We start from the raw sequence: 17,918 nt of genomic DNA, 5'->3' as shown, positions 1-17,918 counted from the left end.
CTGCATCAGCTAGACTTTTATCATGTTCCTGAGACCCCTTTATTACTAAGTGTCTTATGTTGGTAAATTAAATTAACTTGATTTTTTAGTCCAAGTCCAGCCCGAGCCCGCCAATATTAACATAATCCCATTAGGCCCGGTACGAATCCGACCCAACCCGGCCATGAAGAGATCTAGTATATAATAAACTCATTACTAATTCAATTAAGTAATTACGATTATCCCATAAATTATTATTTTATTGAATTATTATTGAGTGATTTTTATAAATTACACGACAAGAATATAAAAAAGGTTTTCTTTAACACAGTGATTGTGGAGCCCATATACATGAATTTGAAAAATTGTTATTGGATTTCCAGTTTCCATAGAATTAATACTAATAGGAATACCCAACAAAAAGAGAAATGGGCACAAAAGGAGTAAAAAGAGAAAGAAAGTAAAGTAATATTGTTTGTTCTCTTATCTTCTCTCTCATGCTTTACCAACTCAGCCCCATAACTCAGAGCCCCTATAACACACTCATACTCTCCTCTCCGCCATGGCTACAACATTCTCCATCTCCATCTTCTTCTTCTTTAGCTTGTTTTTGTTGTCTAGTGTTATAATAGGTGTTTCAGGCGGAAACTGGTGCGTGGCAAGAAGTGATGCAAGCGTGCAGGCTTTACAATCGGCTATTGATTATGCATGCAGTGCTGGAGCTGACTGCACACCTATTCTCTCTAATGGACTTTGCTTCCTTCCTAACACAATACAGGCTCATGCTTCTTATGCCTTTAACAGCTACTTTCAGCGCAAGTCCATGGCCCCTGGCTCCTGTGATTTCTCCGGCACTGCCACTCTTGCTAAAACTGACCCAAGTTTGTTTCTTTTCTCCCCTTTTTTTAATGGCTATTATGTTTTTTTGTTTCTTTTGCTTATTTTTTCCTGTGTGGCATAGGTTATGGATCTTGTGTGTATCCATCCTCTTTAAGGTATGTTCTTGATTATTAGTTCTTGCTTCCTCATCATCGACCTAGCTTTTCTTGATTTCTATATCACAATAGTACGTACTTTGTTTTACAGGTTTATTATTATTATTTCGAGATAGTGCTTAGAATAAAATAGTTTCTTCAGGTTTTTTATTCAATTCATATTTAATCAGTCTAACTGATATGAGGGTAAAGTATAAAGTTAATCCTTCTGGTTTGTACATTTGCAAAAATGTTCATATAGTTTAAAAGTTTGTCAAGGTTTCGTCCATTTACAAAATGACAGATTTTTTGAACTACCTAAAAACATTGAGAAAATTTCTACTGTTTTTTTTCCACATTTCTAACATAAAAAATATTTTAATGAAGAATAAGTGGATAGAATGAATAGTTTTAGTTAATTTAGTGTAAAGGTCCTTTTTGGGAATTAGCTGTTAGCGGATTACATTAGCTGATTTGACTAGCTGATTTGATGACCTGTTTGGTAAAAATTAGCTGATTGATAATAGCGGTTTGTGCAAAAAGATGAATAAGGGCATTAATTTTGGCGCAGGAAAAGTGAGAGTTTATCTATTAGGGTTAAAAAAGTCTATTAATTTTAGTATTGTAAAACGCTATTTGAAAAAGCTCCTTTTAAGAGCTTTTTCTAAATTAGCGTTTTCATTCCAAAACTCTCTTCCAAACCTCTCTCCACCAAACACTCCAATTAGCGGTTTTAGTGGTCAAACCTCTAAAGTTGATCAAAACCGTTCTTTTTATCCCAAAACGCTCTTTACCAAACAGGGCCAAAATCTATGTTTAGATATATAAATGAAACCTTAAATATGTATTTATAAACTTTTAAATTACTGGCATGTTTATAAAATTCCGGGTAAATTAAACTTGGTCATTAACCTTACCTTAACTAACATTGTGGCTATTTACATTTCCTAATACACTATGGTAATTAAATTAATTGTAAACTTCAATTAATGCTCAAACGATGATATCTTACAACTTTACTAATTTTTAATCTTTTTGTTTATGAGGTTATTTACATTTTAGTGGCGATAATCAGTGAGAAATGAGTGTAATTTATCCTATAAATTCGTGTAAGTAAAAGATTTGCTCTTGTACTTATCCCATAATCTTCTCTCTGTCTCTGAGTTGTTGATGTCAGAATATGTCACTTTCAGTGGCTATGCTATGTTCTCCATTTTATTGTGAAAGCACTGTTTATGTTCTCGCTTTTCAAGAACCTTGGGTTTCTCACTGTGTTTGTAGACTTTAGACAAGGAACTGCCTATATTTATAACCGTTAGATCAGACTTCAAAAGGCATCCAAGGGACAAATAAAGATGGGTAAAGTTTGGCCTCTTGTTTTTGTGGGTATTATTAGGCATCATTATCCAAGCATTTCACTAGTATCTATGTTGCAGCTTTGTTTGTTCTCTCATATATGTGGAATAATGATAAATTGACCTCAGAATTTTATGATATATACATCAACACCACCAAATTAAGCCTGAATCTGAGCTGTAAGGCTGCTTGCTTTGCTATTCTGTCTTTATGGCTGGCATAAAGTTAAAACTTAGCTTTTATTTTTGTATAATTTGTTATTAATGTATTCCTTAACTTGACAATTCAGTATGAGCACCATATCTCACCTGGATCCTGAGCCTGTAACTTAAAACTTATATTTAATAAAGTTACATCTAACGAGGAATGAACAAATTTACTGAAACACACATAGTGTCGTGTTAGTGTCATGTTAATTAATTAATATCAAATGATTGGAATTTGCAGCACTGCTGGAGGGGCAACGACACCATCAACATCAACAAACAACGGGACTTCAACTACACCGATGCCAACAACGCTTACACCAGCTAATGGCGATGGTACAGCTGGGTTGAATCCTGGAATGACTCCACCTTTACCTACTGGAGAAGATGATGGTTCCTTAGGACTTGTGGCTACAACATTGTTGATGCCTTTCTCCCTTTTAATTGTGTTCTTGCTTACTCTCTAACAATGGAAGAGGCCTATACTACACAGTTTTGTTAGAAATGTGGGGATCTCATCTTCTATTTCTGGTTTCCCTGACTCGGATTAGCACATTTCAAATTGGGAGGCAGACTTGTTTGCTGTGAATTAGCTGTATCTTTAATTGTAATCCAATCTTTGTAGTTCCACAAATTCAATTCAATTCTTCAATCTTTTTTTCCAAGATAAATTGTCAACTTATTTTTTTGGTGACATTAAAAATTGAATTCAAAACATAAATTAAATGATCAACTAAACCTTTTCAATTAACTCCATCTTAATTTGGTATTGTAACAGCCTATACCAATACCATACTATGTAATATACTCCACTTTCCATAGCTTTTAAGACGTCTACATATATTGGAATACACCTTACCGATATAGTTCAATCCCCTCTATATTTCGATATAAAATTTAGTTCATTCATACTCGTCACTATTCATTAGGGTCACTCTTTGAAAAATAATAATGAGCTTAGCAATAGGAATTGGCATCGCTAATTGTCCAATTTTCGTGTAATTATTATAACAGATTTAACATCAATGAATGGAATTTGGGACGAAACTATGCATAGTTGATGTTTAGTAAAAAAAAACTGTAATATTTTAATATATTTTTGTCCGTTGAACCCGAGTATTTGTGTATGGCTCCGCCACGGGCTGTTTACTATAACTGCTAATACACTATGTCAAATAAAGGAATACTGGATCTACATATAGGACTGAAGTATTCTCAATCATATTTACAATCTCTAACAAATAATTTCCTTAATTAATACCTTTGGTTAACCAGACACCTTTCAGGTTCCCGTACAATATATACGATATCGCGAGCAATTTCGTAGTATTCCTGATTGCGGTGCCAACTCCATAGAGCATGAGTCTCATTTTTCACCTGTAACATGGATGCAGAAAAGGAAATGCAAACTGCCTATTAGTTTCTGTTCTAATAACAAACTTATGTACATGATGTTTATGTGGAGAGAGACCTCTAATATGCCATGACCATAGCTGCTTTCTCTGTAAGCACTATATTCAGGCTGCTTCTCCCAGCAAAACTTGCCAGCAGCAGGGCCTGATGTAAAATTGAATGCACAGAACCCGCCCATTTCTTCATCTACTGTACTATATGGTTCAGGACAATTTCCAGGATCATCAGCATGGCTAATTGACATGTTCTCCTTAGTTCCACCGTCACCAACTGTGATATAAACTGGACCGCACGGATCCAAACTATAATTGTAAACACGATTCGATCGCTCATATGCATGAACCTGCAGAATATTTTTACAGGAAAAGTTTATCACCCCTTTGATCAGCATAATTTGTTTTCAGAAACATATATATTGGCCTAAGTCTTACATGTGCATTGAATACAATGTCAACACCGTATTCATAGAATAGTTCTTCCATTTCGGCTCGCATACATTCTGCTTCTCTGTAATAGTCTTTGAAGGTGCTATACCAAGAAGGGTACAGAGTAACCACCAACCAAGGAGTTATGTTCCTGTCAAAGTCGTAGAGGTCTCCTTCCAACCATTCGTATTGATCGGCTGCAATAGAGATCAAGAGAGCTATGACCGGCTGAAAGAAAGATAAACGAGGAAAAAGAGAATGGATTGATGAGTTTACATGATTTGTCAAAGGGAATGTAGGCACTGAGCACCACAAAATGCACACCCCCTGCATTAAAAGAATAGTACACTGTCGATGATGAGCCACTTTCTTCAGATGGGAATGCGAATCGAGAACTATAAGCGACAAATATCTCATCTTCAACCTGTCTTTCTATTTCGTGCTTCCCGCCTACCATCATCGTTGGAACATTAGCCAGCAGAGGCTGCATAAACCTGCTAACAAATGAATAATGTGAGCTATAGAACCACTATGAATGTTGATCAGAACCTAGTTTTAACGAACTGTAAGAACAAAAATGCGACTACTACAGATTTAAACAATGCTATTTCCAACAGTATTTAAGAATGTTGATTGGAATTTCATATTTACAAACTTTAAGAGTGATGAAAGAAGTCTTTATGTAGCTTTTCTCTGAAAAACACTCCTGTTTTCTTGCTATTGATGTCTACTCTTATAGAATCGAATAAAGTTCAGGGTTCGGGAGTTTTTCTTTTTTATGTCGGAGAAGCTTGCACATAAGATCACTCTACTTGAACCCTATTGCTAAACAATTTGAAGTTCTAGTTGTGGACTCCTAATCCATTACCATGAGCATCCTAAAGCACTAATAAGAATTCTGCTTTCATTCATATTGAGAGCTTCATCTATGCATTTCTAGCTAAAACGACTACAGCAGCTGCAGCTGTAACTATAAAGCATTTCGACGAATTTGAGCACTTGATAGGCTGAGCATTAGGTAGAACTAGTTTGAGTTAGTAAAAAAGTTGGAGCTGGATGACCTGCCCCAGTAATCCCAACGTGGCTGATATGTTTCGCAGATAGGAGTTTGTAAAGGCGAGCAAGAGTAACAAGCAGACGCAGTTCCATTGGTGAGATAGGTGTCAGCATAACTGAAACCCCCAACTAAAATAACAAGATCAGGATGGTTACTGAGCAAGTGACCAAGTGTTCCGCTGGTATTGTAGGTAAGTCCTAAGTCTCCAACCACAGCTATTCTTCTAGGATATTCTGTGGGACTGGAGACTGGCATAGTTCTAAAATAATAGATACCACTCATTAATGGTATAGAAGGATCTCCACATTGATATTGATACAGTGTGCCAGGTTCCAGCCCTGCATAGAGACATGATTCTCAGTAACTAAAAAGCCTTAGGGGGTCTTTCAGATTGCTCATCTAAATCTATCAGATTAGAACAATTAGATTATAGGCTAATTCAGTAAAACTACTATCAATTCCTGTCACATAAAAGATAATACCTGTGAGACGAACATGATGTATGATCGCGGAACTGTAGTTTCGAAGGCCTCCAAAAGGGTATAATTGGTTATAAACAAGTGAATAACCCGTTTCCTCATAAGTTGTTCCCGACTTGAAGATTCCATACACAACAACACTAGCAACTGATTCAGGATCTAATGGTGTTATGTTATCACCAATTTGGAAATCCCCTGTAAATCAACATTATCATCAGTCAGAAGAAGTAAAATAATCTAAACCCTCAATATTTGGAAGTATATCACAATGTCATGTATTCTGGTTCAACTCATTGCTCTTTTCCAAATATATAGGAATACTAAACTAATTCTAAAAAAGTTTCAGTTTCTACTTATCCTAACTTTGTTATCTATTGATTGCATACATCTAAAACAGAAGTTCATATTGTCAAAACCACAAAACCACCGAATTTTCCTAAGCAAAAGGTTCTCCTTTTTCCCCTTTTTCTGAATAAACAAAGATTCTTCTTTTTCCCCTTTTTCTGTTTATCCAATATTAGCTAGTTTTCAAAGAAAAGGAACGGAAATACCCAAAGATAAAGGAACATTGAATATGAGAACAATAACGAACCTGTGAGCCAAGAAATCCAGACAGAGTCATAATCTGAAGAGAGAGAAACAGAGATTTGTTCAGGCTGAAAAGGTTCCCCAATTTTCTGAATTTGAGGGTTAGTTGCCGGCAAGTCTAGAGCATTTCCATGGTAGGTCTTGTTGTCAAGAGGAACGGTGACAGGAGTGAAGGGGCCTTGAAGGGTAGTAGGGAAATCGCCATGAAAAATGGTTGAGCTGCATAGAAGAAGAAGTGAGAAGAAGAGAGGAAATAATGAAATCAGCATTGGGACCAAAGCAGAAATGCAAACCATTGTTGTCTTCTTACCTTAAATTGCAGTGTTATTTAGTAGATTTTGAGAGTGTTTGGCCTACCAATACTAAAGAAGTTCACGGGTCGCTGCGTGCTATGAATGCATTCATTATTCTGTTTCACATGCCTGCACTTATCAAGTGATTGGCCAATGCCAGTGGCAATTAACACTATTAGTAAAAAATCAAAAATTGATTAGTATTCAGTGATACGTTATTTTTGATGATACGTCACGTTTCTTTTTGAAGCAATTATACGTCACGTTTAATTTTTATTAAATTTGTTAACATAATACCATGAAATATTGAATTTTGGGATGTAACATTTTGAGTTGATATCATGGCATGTTCACATATTAAACCGTGTTGATCAATTTATTTATTTATTTATTTTTTTTTTCTAATTGTGTATATTGAAGCAACAGACATGAACACAACATTAAAGTTCTTGACTGTTGATGAAATACAAAAGAAAAAGAAGAAACACAGATGATAAGGAGAAGAAGAAGAAAAGCCTCTTGAGTTTCTTTTGAGATCGGGAGAAGATTGGAGTCCAAATACTCAAGTAACAAGACATCAAGTGATAAATACATTCCGTCAGAAACTCTTTATTGTTCAGGGGCACTTTAGTCTTTGCACAGCTCCTGGGAGCATTTTAGACATTCCGCACCAATAGAGTATTCCATAAGAAATTCACCCTTTGTATCATATACCCTACCATACCATACCACTTACTCAGCAAATCAACACCATTCATCATAAGGGAATATGATCAAAGGGATGTGATCAAGACACTTGTATTGTCCTTTAATTCTTTAGCCTAGACATTTCTTGCTTACCACACCTAGCATTAATATAAAAATGTAATAGTTAGAGATCTTTTTCCTTAATGAGAAACCACACAACATATTGATGTCACACAAGCAGAAGACGATGAGGTAGACGAACAAACAACAAATACACAGATTAAACAGACTACAGGAAGGCCTCAAAGAACAAAAAAGCTTCCCACTTATCTCAGGGATTATCACCTGGCACTTGTACAAGATTCATCCCTGCTTTGTTTTACAAATTCTCCTCATACTCTTTCTAAACACCTGTCATATAACAAACTTTCTTCTACAAAGAAAGTTTTTTCAATCAACATCACTTGTCACTCCGAACCTGCAACATACAAGGAAGCCAAGTTAGATGAAAATTGGCAACAGGCCATGACAAATGAGCTAGCGGCACTAGAAGCAAACCAAACGTGGGATTTGGTTACTTTACCTGCTGGCAAGAGACCCATAGGCTGCATATGGGTATACAAAATCAAACACAGGGCAGACGGTAGTGTTGCACAATTCAAGGCCAAGCTTGTGGCAAAGGGGTACACACAACAAGAAGGCGTGGATTTCACTGCTACCTTCGCCCTTGTAGATTCACAACCATTAGAGTCCTCCTAGCAATTGCAATCGCCAAAAAATGCCACATTCACCAATTGGACATGGATAAACCATACTTACACGGAGATTTGGACGAGGATGTGTACATAACAGTACCACAGGGAATGATTCCAAAACACACAAATCAGGTTTGCAAGCTCAACAAGTCCCTTTTACGGACTTCGTCAAGCCGGTAGGCAGTGGAATGCGAGACTGACAGCAACCATTAGGGAGATAGGTTCACCCAGTCGATGGTCGATCCTTCATTATTCACCAAAGGTGCAGCGGGACACACAACTGCCTTACTAATTTACGTTGATGATGTTATCCTTGCAGGTAGTGACATGCAAGCCATTATTTCAGCCAAGAGATATTTGGATGACACTTTCAGCATTAAAGACCTTGGAACAGTGCATTACTTTCTTGGCTTCGAATTCTCCTGCAGCAACCAAGGGCTCCACATGTCACAAAGGAAATATACATTAGAATTGCTACATGCAATGGGACTCATCGACTGTAAACCAACCTCCTCCCCAGCCTTACCAACCCATAAACCAATCATGCATGAAACCCCACTCCCAGAAATTACACCCTACAAACAGCTAATAGGCAAATTACTTTACCTAACACATACCAGACCAGATATTTCATACATTGTAAATCAATTATCACAACATCTTACACAGCCAACCACAGATGATCAGAATAGAGCCCAACAAGTTTTACGTTACCTTAAGGGGATGATCGACTTGGGCCTATTCTTTCCCACATGCAATAACCTCTAGTTACAAGCTTTCACGGACTCTGACTGGGCCACTTGCCCGAAAACTCGTAAATCGGTCACCAGCTACACCGTTTTCATTGGATCTGCTCTAATCTCATGGAGATCAAAGAAGCAGAACACAGTTTCCCGCTTCTCCTCCGAAGCAGAGTACCGAGCCATGGCTTCTACCTCCTGCAAACTCCATTGGCTCACCAACCTCCTCCGTGATCTCGATTTGCCGCCGTCCACGGCCTCCCTTCTCTTTTGTGACAACCAATCGGCCATGCACATAGCCGAGAACCCGGTGTTCCATGAAAGAACGAAGCACATAGACATTGACTGCCATGTGATTCGCGAACGAGTTTAGAGAGGACTCATACGGCTCATGCCAATCCCATATGCACTACAGCTAGCGGACCTATTCACCAAGGCACATCATTCATCACAGCTGCGGTTTTTCTTGAGCAAACTAGGCTTGCGTAATTTGTACCAAGTCTAGTTTGAGGAAGGTTATTGAAGCAACAGACATAAACACAATATCAAAGTTCTTGGTTGTTGATGAAATACAAAAGAAAAAGAAGAAAAGCCTCTTGAGTTTCTTTTGAGATCGGGAGAAGATTGGAGTCCAAATACTCAAGTACCAAGACATCAAGTGATACATACATTCGGTCAGAAACTCTTCATTGTCCAGGGGAACTTTAGTCTTTGCACAGCTCTTGGGGGCATTTTAGACATTTCGCACCAATAGAGTATTCCAGAAAAAGTTCACCCTTTGTATCATATACCAGAAGAAAAGGAGAAGAAGAAGAAGAAAAGCCTCTTGAGTTTCTTTTGAGATCGGGAGAAGATTGGAGTCCAAATACTCAAGTACCAAGACATCAAGTGATACATACATTCGGTCAGAAACTCTTCATTGTCCAGGGGAACTTTAGTCTTTGCACAGCTCTTGGGGGCATTTTAGACATTTCGCACCAATAGAGTATTCCAGAAAAAGTTCACCCTTTGTATCATATACCCTACCATACCATACCACTTACTCAGCAAATCAACATCATTCATCACAAGGGAATATGATCAAGGGCTGTGATCAAGACACCTGTATTGTCCTTTAATTCCTTAGCCTAGACATTTCTTGCTTACCACACCTAGCATTAATATAAAAATGTAATAGTTAGAGATCTTTTTCCTTAATGAGAAATTAAAGGTTTTTGAACTTTGCCTCATTTAATCTTAATAGTGTAAGTGAAAAAAATATCACATTTCCTATTTATAAATCGATAAAATCACGACAGTTTTATTTACACTTTTCCCTTATTTTTATGCATTAATTTTTTAATTTTTTTCTAATTAATTACATTAAACTCTCCATCTATTATAGTTACACAAATATATTGGCATCAAAATCAGTTAAAAACGTTGGTTTGGATAGATTTTCAAGAATTTCAATAGCTGGGATGGTAATGGTTGGATCAAACTCCGATTGGTTATGTCAAAGTCAATCAGGGGCCGAAACAGGGGACCCTGGCTCCTCTGGTCACCGGAACCACCATGGTCACGGGCAGTTTTGGCCCCCTTGTCTCCACAAAATTTAAGGTTGTGGTGATTTCGGTTCTCATGTTTCCAAGAAATTTACCTCGGGTGCTATATTAGTACTCGAAAATTGGTTCAGGTCCCGTTAAGTCCTCTCTAAATCTAAACTTTCAATTTTTTTGGGTCTGTTAGGCCATCTCTAAGTCTAAATTTCTAATTTTTTTTCCACCTATTAGGCCCTCTCTAAATCTGAATATTTTCTATTAGACACTGATTTAGCAAAAAAAATTTTTTTACACACCACGTGTAAAATCGCCCTCCAACCGAGTAATTCTGTATTCACCACTGAAATCAATGTGAGTGCTTCGAGCTTTTGGGATATCACAACAGTATTATGTGGAGATTTTTCTCACTTTTTCTCTAGTCAAACTTGCATAAAACAAGCCGAAGTTTATAGTTTCCAAAAAGTTTTCAGTTGGTTCTAAAATAAAAACTGGAACAAGATCTTAACCCGAGACAAATGTGAAAACAAATTTTGAAGCATTAACTTCACTTGCTCCAAACTTCTCTTCTTTTGGGGTTATTATCAACGGCTATAAAACTCTGCAAGACGGCTCATATGATAGTTAGACGTCGTATTTTAGGCCTGTGTCACCCATTAGGATTCCCATACAGATTTCCTAAACAAATAATTGTTGATTCTTGTTAATGAATTCCATTCCTCTTGGATCAGGCTAGAGGTTTTGCTGAATTTTTGTATGCAACTTGTTCCTATCCTACAAGACAAGTTTACTGTGACGGCACAAAGGAAATTCGAGATCATTCATGACTCATTAGTTACATGGTTAATTATCTTTCGTGACTCATTGGTTACGTGGTTAGTTGGTTTTGCAGTTAATAATAGTTTCGTGAAAGAGGGTTACTGCAAAGTTAACGTGGAATTGGAATCCCAAGTTGGGCTCTGTATGAATAATGAAATTAGTAAACATCTCTTTAATGGTTAATTGGATGACAAATTTCATACCAAATAGTCACATTTGGTATCGGAAAAGTATTATGAAAAATAAAATAAAATAATATAATCCTCAGAAAAGGATAGCACATTTGGCTTTATTCATATAAATTTGTTAACATTGAACAATACTATTGCTGTATATTCATTATCCAGGCACTTGAGGCTTCTATTCATTTTCTTCTTCCATGCATGATCTCATCTTTCATGAAAAACCTACTAATAAATGTAATATACAATGAGAAAAACGTTACTTTTACATCACTGACATTACAACTTACTTATAATTAAGGTCTATATATCATATAGTAATAAGTACATAAGATTGCATCAGATTCTTTGAAACTTCTTCTTGAACCTAATAGACAAGGAGAAGGGTCCGCGCCGCTCTTGTCACCAACCGGACTAACATACTTACTGTGTTACAACTTTAATTCTGTGAGGTTTTTATAAGATTACAACATGCGTGTATATAATTCAATAAGAATTATCTTTCTGGTGTATGCAATTATACTGTTCTTGATTTGCCTATTCTCCGGAGCTTAATTACCTTTGGTTTAACCGGGCACTTTTCAGGTTGCCGTACTATGTAAATCTGATCTCCGGGAGCATTATACAAATCCTGATTTCGGTGCCAAGTCCACAACGCATGAGTCTCATTTGTTACCTGCAAAATTTCACATTTGATTAATCAATGTAGGCATTATCTAGATCATAAGGTATTATTAGATGCATTAAAATTGTGTGCATAACTTGATTGGATAAGCATGCAGAACTAATTACCTCAAAAATCCCATGACCGAAGCTACTTTCTCTATATGCACTATAATCGGGTTGTCTGTCCCAACAGAATTTTCCTGCGGCTGGTCCTGATGTAAAATTGAATGCACAGAAACCACCCATATACTCGTCTGGCGTGGTGGACGGATCAGGACAGTTACCAGGTTCATCAGCATGCGTAATTGACATCTTCTCCCGGTTTCCACCATCACCAACTGTGATATGAACAGGACCACAAGGATCCAAAGTGTAATTAAACACACGGTTCGACCTCTCATAGGCATGTACCTGGCCATCAGGAAAGATATCAATTTCCATCCTTCTTTAAATTAGGTTTACAAGTATGCATTAGTCTGCAGAATTTACACTTACATGTCCATTGAAGACTACGTCAACGCGATTTTTGTATAGCAATTCTTCCATCGCTACTCTCATGCATTCTGCTTCCCTGTAATGTGCCTTGTAGGTGCTGTACCAGGGAGCATGCCATGTAGCTACAAGCCATGGAGTCACTTCTCGGTCGACATTAGCTAGATCTCTTTCTAACCACTTGTACTGGTCCCCTGCAGAGAAAATTGGAGCAATTCAGTTCATTTCTACTTGTTAAACCTATAAATAAATTGGTTTAATCAACCGCATCATTTACCTGATTTATCATAGGAAATGTAAGCACCAAGCATTATAAAATGTATCCCTCCTGCATTGAAGGAATAATAGAATGTCGATTTTGATCCACTTTCTTTCGATGGGAACGCAAATCGAGAACTATAAGCAGCGAATGTTTGATTTTCAGGTTGTTGCTCTATCTCATGGTTCCCTTCTACCACCATGATTGGAATTCTAGAAATTAATGGTTGCATATACCTAATAATAACATCAAGAATCAAATAGAATAACCAAACATTAAAAGATTAACTTCCGAAAATGAGAAATTCTTCGTTGGTTACCTTCCCCAAAAGTCCCATCGAGGCTGATAAGTCTCATGGATTGGAGTTTGTGGAAATGAACATGAATAACAATCAGCTCCAGTTCCATTGGTTAGATACAAGTTAGCATAAGTAACATCACCAACTAATAGTATAAGATCAGGATTATTACTGATTAAGTGATCAACCGTCGAAGTACTGTTATATGTAAGACCTAAGTCGCCTACTATAGCTATTCTACCCGGATAACTCTTCGGACCTGAAGCTGGCATAGTCCTGAAGTAATATACATCACTCATAGCCAGAATGGCAGGATCCCCACACTGATAATAATACTTGGTGCCGGGTTTCAATCCTATAAAAATTATATCAATTGAATCAGTTTAAGCATAGTAAGTCAGACACAAGATACAAAGAGGCAGCAATATTTTCTCAATTATACCTGTAATATGAACATGGTGTATGATTCCAGAAGTATAGTTTTGAAGGCCTTGAAAAGGATATAGCTGATTATATATAAGAGAATAACCAGTAGCTAGATGAGTTAATCGATTTCTTGAACTTCCATATCTAACTACACTAGCTACTGTTTTAGGATTTAATGGTTTTATGTTTTCCCCAATTTGATATTCACCTGCAAATGTTTTCCACAATAAGTAAACACAGGAGAATTACTAAACATGAATCCAAATTGAACTTTCAACACTGCTTAATTATGATACACACATATAGAGAAACAATTGAATAAAAAAATCCCTACTAAAATGAATCCTAATTCAATTGTCAAAATGAAGAAAAAACAACTAAAATGCAGACCTGTGATCCAAGAAATCCAAACAGAGTGATGGGAAGCAGAGAGAGAAAGTGAAATCTGTTCAGGTTCAAAACCCTGAACAATCCTCTGCAATCGAGGATCAGTAGGAGGCAAGTCCACAGCATGTCCACGAAAGCTTTTATCTAAAGGGGTAGTCACTGGCGGAAAGGGTCCATCAAGGGTTGTTGGAATATGGCCATTAACAACCAGAATGAAGCTCAGCAGAAGAAAACAACATGAACAGAGCGCGATAAAAGGCTCTGAGACCAAACCCATGATATGCGGAATCGAATTGAATTTGGGGGTTTATGTCAATCTGCATCAAAGATGCGAATTTGCGAAAGAGGAGAAGATTTAGAAGGAAGATGGAGATATGGGGAAGATGAATTCATATATATAGAAAAAGAATGTGAAGCCAAATTCTTAAAGGGAGAGAAGGCAATCATGTATGTCTGGTATGGGAGGAGAAGAGACGAAAATATTAGTTTAATAGGGTGTGCAGTGCAGAACGAAATGTGTCGTTTCCCTCTTCCATTAACGTGAATCTGTAGAGTAATCGAGTCGACATCTTTTTTCTTCTTTTTATATTCAGTTTACCGAATAAATGGGTAAATTACATCGATGGCCACTCAACTTTATTCAGTTTAACATTGTGGCCACTGAACTTCAATTCTTAACAGTAGCCACTTAACTTTATCTATTTTAATATTATGGTCATTCAATTTTAACTAAATCCTCAAAGTGACCATTAACAATCTCAAAACGAAAATATTTAAGAATTAAAATTGTTCAGAACGACATTTACCATAAAACCATAATTTTTATTTTTCAAAATTACATTTTTTTAGAGCTTTCTCTCACTAAAATTCACTATTTCATAACAAAACAACACTTAAATGACATTAAAATGAATGTTTTTAAGAATTAAAGTTCATTGGAATATTATTAACGCTTTGGATTTTTTATTTTTAGGCCGTCAACGGTCGTTTTGAGGAGTTGAGTGGTTATCGATGTTAAAAAATGTAGAGTTCAGTGGCCATACTATTATGAATTGAAGTTCAGTGGTCATAATGTTAAATGAGTAAAGTTCATTGGCTATGGGTATAATTACCCCGAATAAATACATTTCAATAATACCTAACTTTTCCTTTAAAAAAAACAAACAAACAAACAATAATAATAATACCTAATTTTTCTGGATATGAGTAAATCGTATGATATGGTTGAGTGGTGTTTTATTAAAGATATGATGGAAGTTATGGGTTTTCCGGGTCGTTAGATCGATTTAATTCAAAAATATATATCATCAGTTTCCTTTTCTTTCCTTATAAACGGGGTATCTAAAGGTTTTGTTAAGCCAGGCATGGGTCTTCGACAAGGGGACACTCTTTCACCTTATTTGTTTTTAATCTGTACGGAAGGACTATCAACATTGATTAGGAAATCTGAATATAACAGAGTTTTGCATAGTATTCGGGTTAGCAATTCAGGACCTACTATTTCTCATCTATTCTTTGCTGATGATTCAGTTAATTTTTTCAGAGCAACTTTTAATGAGTGCTCTATTGTTCGGGAGCTTTTAAGTGTCCATGAAAATGCTTCTGGGCAGCGTATTAATTTTGAAAAAACTGATATCACTTTTAGTAGGGGTGTGTGTGTTGACAGTTGGATCAGATGTGCAGATTTGTTAGGGGTACGGGAAGTGCAGTCTTTTGGAAAGTATTTGGGGTTACCTTCGGTTATTGGTCGGTCTAAGAAACTAGTTTTTAATTTCCTTAAGGAGAGATTGTTGCAAAGAATTAGTGGCTGACAAGAGAAATGTTTATCATGGGAAGATAAAGAAGTATTGATTAAAGCAGTGGCACAAGTGTTTTCCCAATATATAATGAGTTATTTTTTTGTTACCTAAATCTTTTTATGATGAATTACAACAGTTAATGGCAAAATTTTGGTGGAATCAGGAAAATGGGAAAAAACAAATCCACTGGGTTAGCTGGGATAAAATGTGTTTGTCTAAGGATGAAGGAGGCTTGGGATTTCAAAATATCTATGCTTTTAATCTTACGTTTCTTGCTAAGCAAGTTTGGAGGTTTATTGAATTTCCTAATTCACTTTGTTCCCAAGTTTTTAAACATAAATATTTCTCTAGGATAGGGGTTCTGGAGGCTAATGTTGGTTTTTGTGCTAATTATGCCTCGCGTAGTTTATTAAAAGCTAGACAAGTTATAATTGATCGTATTTGTTGGAGGATTGAGGAAGGTAGATCTGTTAATATTATGCAAGCAAGATGGATACCTGATGCCCATGTAATCGTCCACTGCATTTATTGAATCCAACTCCTTCACAATGTGTTTCAAGTTTGATTGATTTTGATAATTTTTGTTAGAATGAGGCATTGATTAAATTTTGCTTTTCATCAGATGTAGCGGCAATCATTTTGAAGATTCCATTAAATAGAAGGATTTCAACAGATACTTTGGTCTCATTCTAAGAATGGTGGAGATAGCAATGATGTTCAAGTGGGTTTAAATGAAGCAAATTCGACTTTGCTTAATGATGGAGCTGATCCAATTTTGCAGAATATTTGGGTGACTTCAAATTTATTTAATTATGGCTCTCCTATGCAGTATGAGTTTAATGAAGGGTGGAATGGTGCTGTTGAGGTGGATTAAGGTCCGAGTTGTACAACGTGGTTACCTCATGCTTCAAATATTTACAAAATCAACTGTGATGCCTCTTTTTCGGTAATCACATCAAAAGGTACGTCTGTGATGGTGGTTAGAGGACTGCAACAGTTTTGTATCAATGTCTGGTGGGGTCCAATTGGTTTCACAATTTCAGCACTACATGCGGAGCTTCTTGCGATTCTCTTCTCATTTCGGGTAGTTCGTGATTGTGGTTATCAATTCATCCGTAAAAGCTGACTTAGGCATCGAAGCGGATTAGCCGGCCTCCATCCCTCTCTTGATCCTATTTCTGTCTTATTTCAGGATTTCTTGAGGACTTGGAGGATTTAGCCACTAAATAAGGTTCATAAGATGTCACATCACATTTTTATTGTCATGTCACTCCATCAAAATTCCTACTTTATAAGTAGGCTTAATACATTAGTTTCCCCCTCAACTAGGGGTGGCAACGGGAAGAGGGTTATCCAAAAACCACGGGTATCTAAATAGACGGGGAGGAGATGGTGACGGGGGACAATTTTTTTCCGAAATCTAAATGAGGATGAGGATTACTATATCCGTACCATGGGGATCCCGCCTCATTATCGTATAAATCTATGTGGGAATCTCCGAATAAACTTCTTAATTTTAAAATAAAAGAGGTGGTTATATATTTTAAAATAAAAAAGTTATATTATTTGATAACATCGGGATATTATCGTAAGGACCAAAAGAGATAATCGCCTCAAGCATGCCATGTGGCATAGGAAGCCGCCCGGCGGATCCCCCTGGGTTAGCTCTAAGAGATCCGCTGGCGGATCTCTAAGGCGAATCTCTCCATTTACTTAAGTAACGGCTAACCGTCAACTCGGCCATAATGATCATTAAATGAATCATTAATAGTCTTAACCCGCCAGGTTAAGAGTAACTTGTAACCGCCATTAAATGAGCATTAATGGAGACTCTCTAGTTACCTAGAAGTTACAAATCCATCTACTATAAATAGCCTACGTCTAGGCTATCAAGGTACATTCACTCATACTTACTCTTCGCTAAGCTTTGTCCATTCAGTTTATTCTCCATATTCGTTACTGACTTTGGCATCGGAGTGTCCCCGGCCGATCCCAACGGCGCCTCTCAGGGACGTGATCCGATCGGAAGTTTCACTAGTGTTATCAATTGGTGCGGTGAACATGGAATCCTTAACCCAATAAAGGATTTTTCGGTCACAT

General features: G+C 36.8%; 3 protein-coding genes across 3 annotated transcripts; 1 reads left to right on the top strand and 2 right to left on the bottom strand.

Annotated features, from left to right (window-relative positions):
- The first annotated feature begins 392 nt into the window (after positions 1-392).
- LOC136220916 (PLASMODESMATA CALLOSE-BINDING PROTEIN 3) lies at positions 393-3,161 on the top strand. The gene is made up of 3 exons (XM_066008755.1): positions 393-860; positions 941-974; positions 2,757-3,161. Exons 1-3 carry the CDS (start codon positions 542-544, stop codon positions 2,980-2,982), a joined length of 579 nt encoding a protein of 192 aa, XP_065864827.1. The 5' UTR covers positions 393-541; the 3' UTR covers positions 2,983-3,161.
- Positions 3,162-3,691: 530 nt separating this feature from the next.
- Positions 3,692-6,758, bottom strand: LOC136219354 (purple acid phosphatase 15-like). The gene is made up of 7 exons (XM_066006739.1): positions 6,482-6,758; positions 5,893-6,084; positions 5,415-5,748; positions 4,630-4,847; positions 4,360-4,550; positions 3,987-4,271; positions 3,692-3,892 (listed from the first exon to the last, which is right to left on the bottom strand). The coding sequence occupies exons 1-7, from the start codon at positions 6,744-6,746 to the stop codon at positions 3,770-3,772; spliced, it is 1,608 nt and encodes a 535-aa protein (XP_065862811.1). The 5' UTR covers positions 6,747-6,758; the 3' UTR covers positions 3,692-3,769.
- Positions 6,759-11,734: 4,976 nt separating this feature from the next.
- Positions 11,735-14,554, bottom strand: LOC136219353 (purple acid phosphatase 15-like). Its single transcript, XM_066006738.1, has 7 exons — positions 14,023-14,554; positions 13,649-13,840; positions 13,228-13,561; positions 12,927-13,144; positions 12,653-12,843; positions 12,284-12,568; positions 11,735-12,167 (listed from the first exon to the last, which is right to left on the bottom strand). Exons 1-7 carry the CDS (start codon positions 14,294-14,296, stop codon positions 12,009-12,011), a joined length of 1,653 nt encoding a protein of 550 aa, XP_065862810.1. The 5' UTR covers positions 14,297-14,554; the 3' UTR covers positions 11,735-12,008.
- Positions 14,555-17,918: the final 3,364 nt, after the last annotated feature.

The sequence above is a fragment of the Euphorbia lathyris genome, chromosome 2 (genome assembly GCF_963576675.1).
Source record: "Euphorbia lathyris chromosome 2, ddEupLath1.1, whole genome shotgun sequence".
Classification (NCBI taxonomy): Eukaryota; Viridiplantae; Streptophyta; class Magnoliopsida; order Malpighiales; family Euphorbiaceae; genus Euphorbia; species Euphorbia lathyris.
The sequence above is the reverse complement of the archived record's forward strand: the minus strand, read 5'-3'. Positions and strand labels throughout refer to the sequence as shown.

Coding starts and splice junctions, on each gene's coding strand:
- LOC136219354 (XM_066006739.1), bottom strand. CDS start 6,746: ATGCTGATTTCATTATTTCCTCTCTTCTTCTCACTTCTTCTTCTATGC. Junction 4,551..4,629: donor CATTCCCTTTGACAAATCAT/GTAAACTCATCA, acceptor TCTCTATTGCAG/CCGATCAATACGAATGGTTG. Junction 3,893..3,986: donor ATGGTCATGGCATATTAGAG/GTCTCTCTCCAC, acceptor TCCATGTTACAG/GTGAAAAATGAGACTCATGC.
- LOC136220916 (XM_066008755.1), top strand. CDS start 542: ATGGCTACAACATTCTCCATCTCCATCTTCTTCTTCTTTAGCTTGTTT. Junction 861..940: donor TCTTGCTAAAACTGACCCAA/GTTTGTTTCTTT, acceptor TGTGTGGCATAG/GTTATGGATCTTGTGTGTAT. Junction 975..2,756: donor GTGTATCCATCCTCTTTAAG/GTATGTTCTTGA, acceptor TGGAATTTGCAG/CACTGCTGGAGGGGCAACGA.
- LOC136219353 (XM_066006738.1), bottom strand. CDS start 14,296: ATGGGTTTGGTCTCAGAGCCTTTTATCGCGCTCTGTTCATGTTGTTTT. Junction 13,562..13,648: donor ACACCATGTTCATATTACAG/GTATAATTGAGA, acceptor TAATTTTTATAG/GATTGAAACCCGGCACCAAG. Junction 13,145..13,227: donor CGATGGGACTTTTGGGGAAG/GTAACCAACGAA, acceptor TGTTATTATTAG/GTATATGCAACCATTAATTT.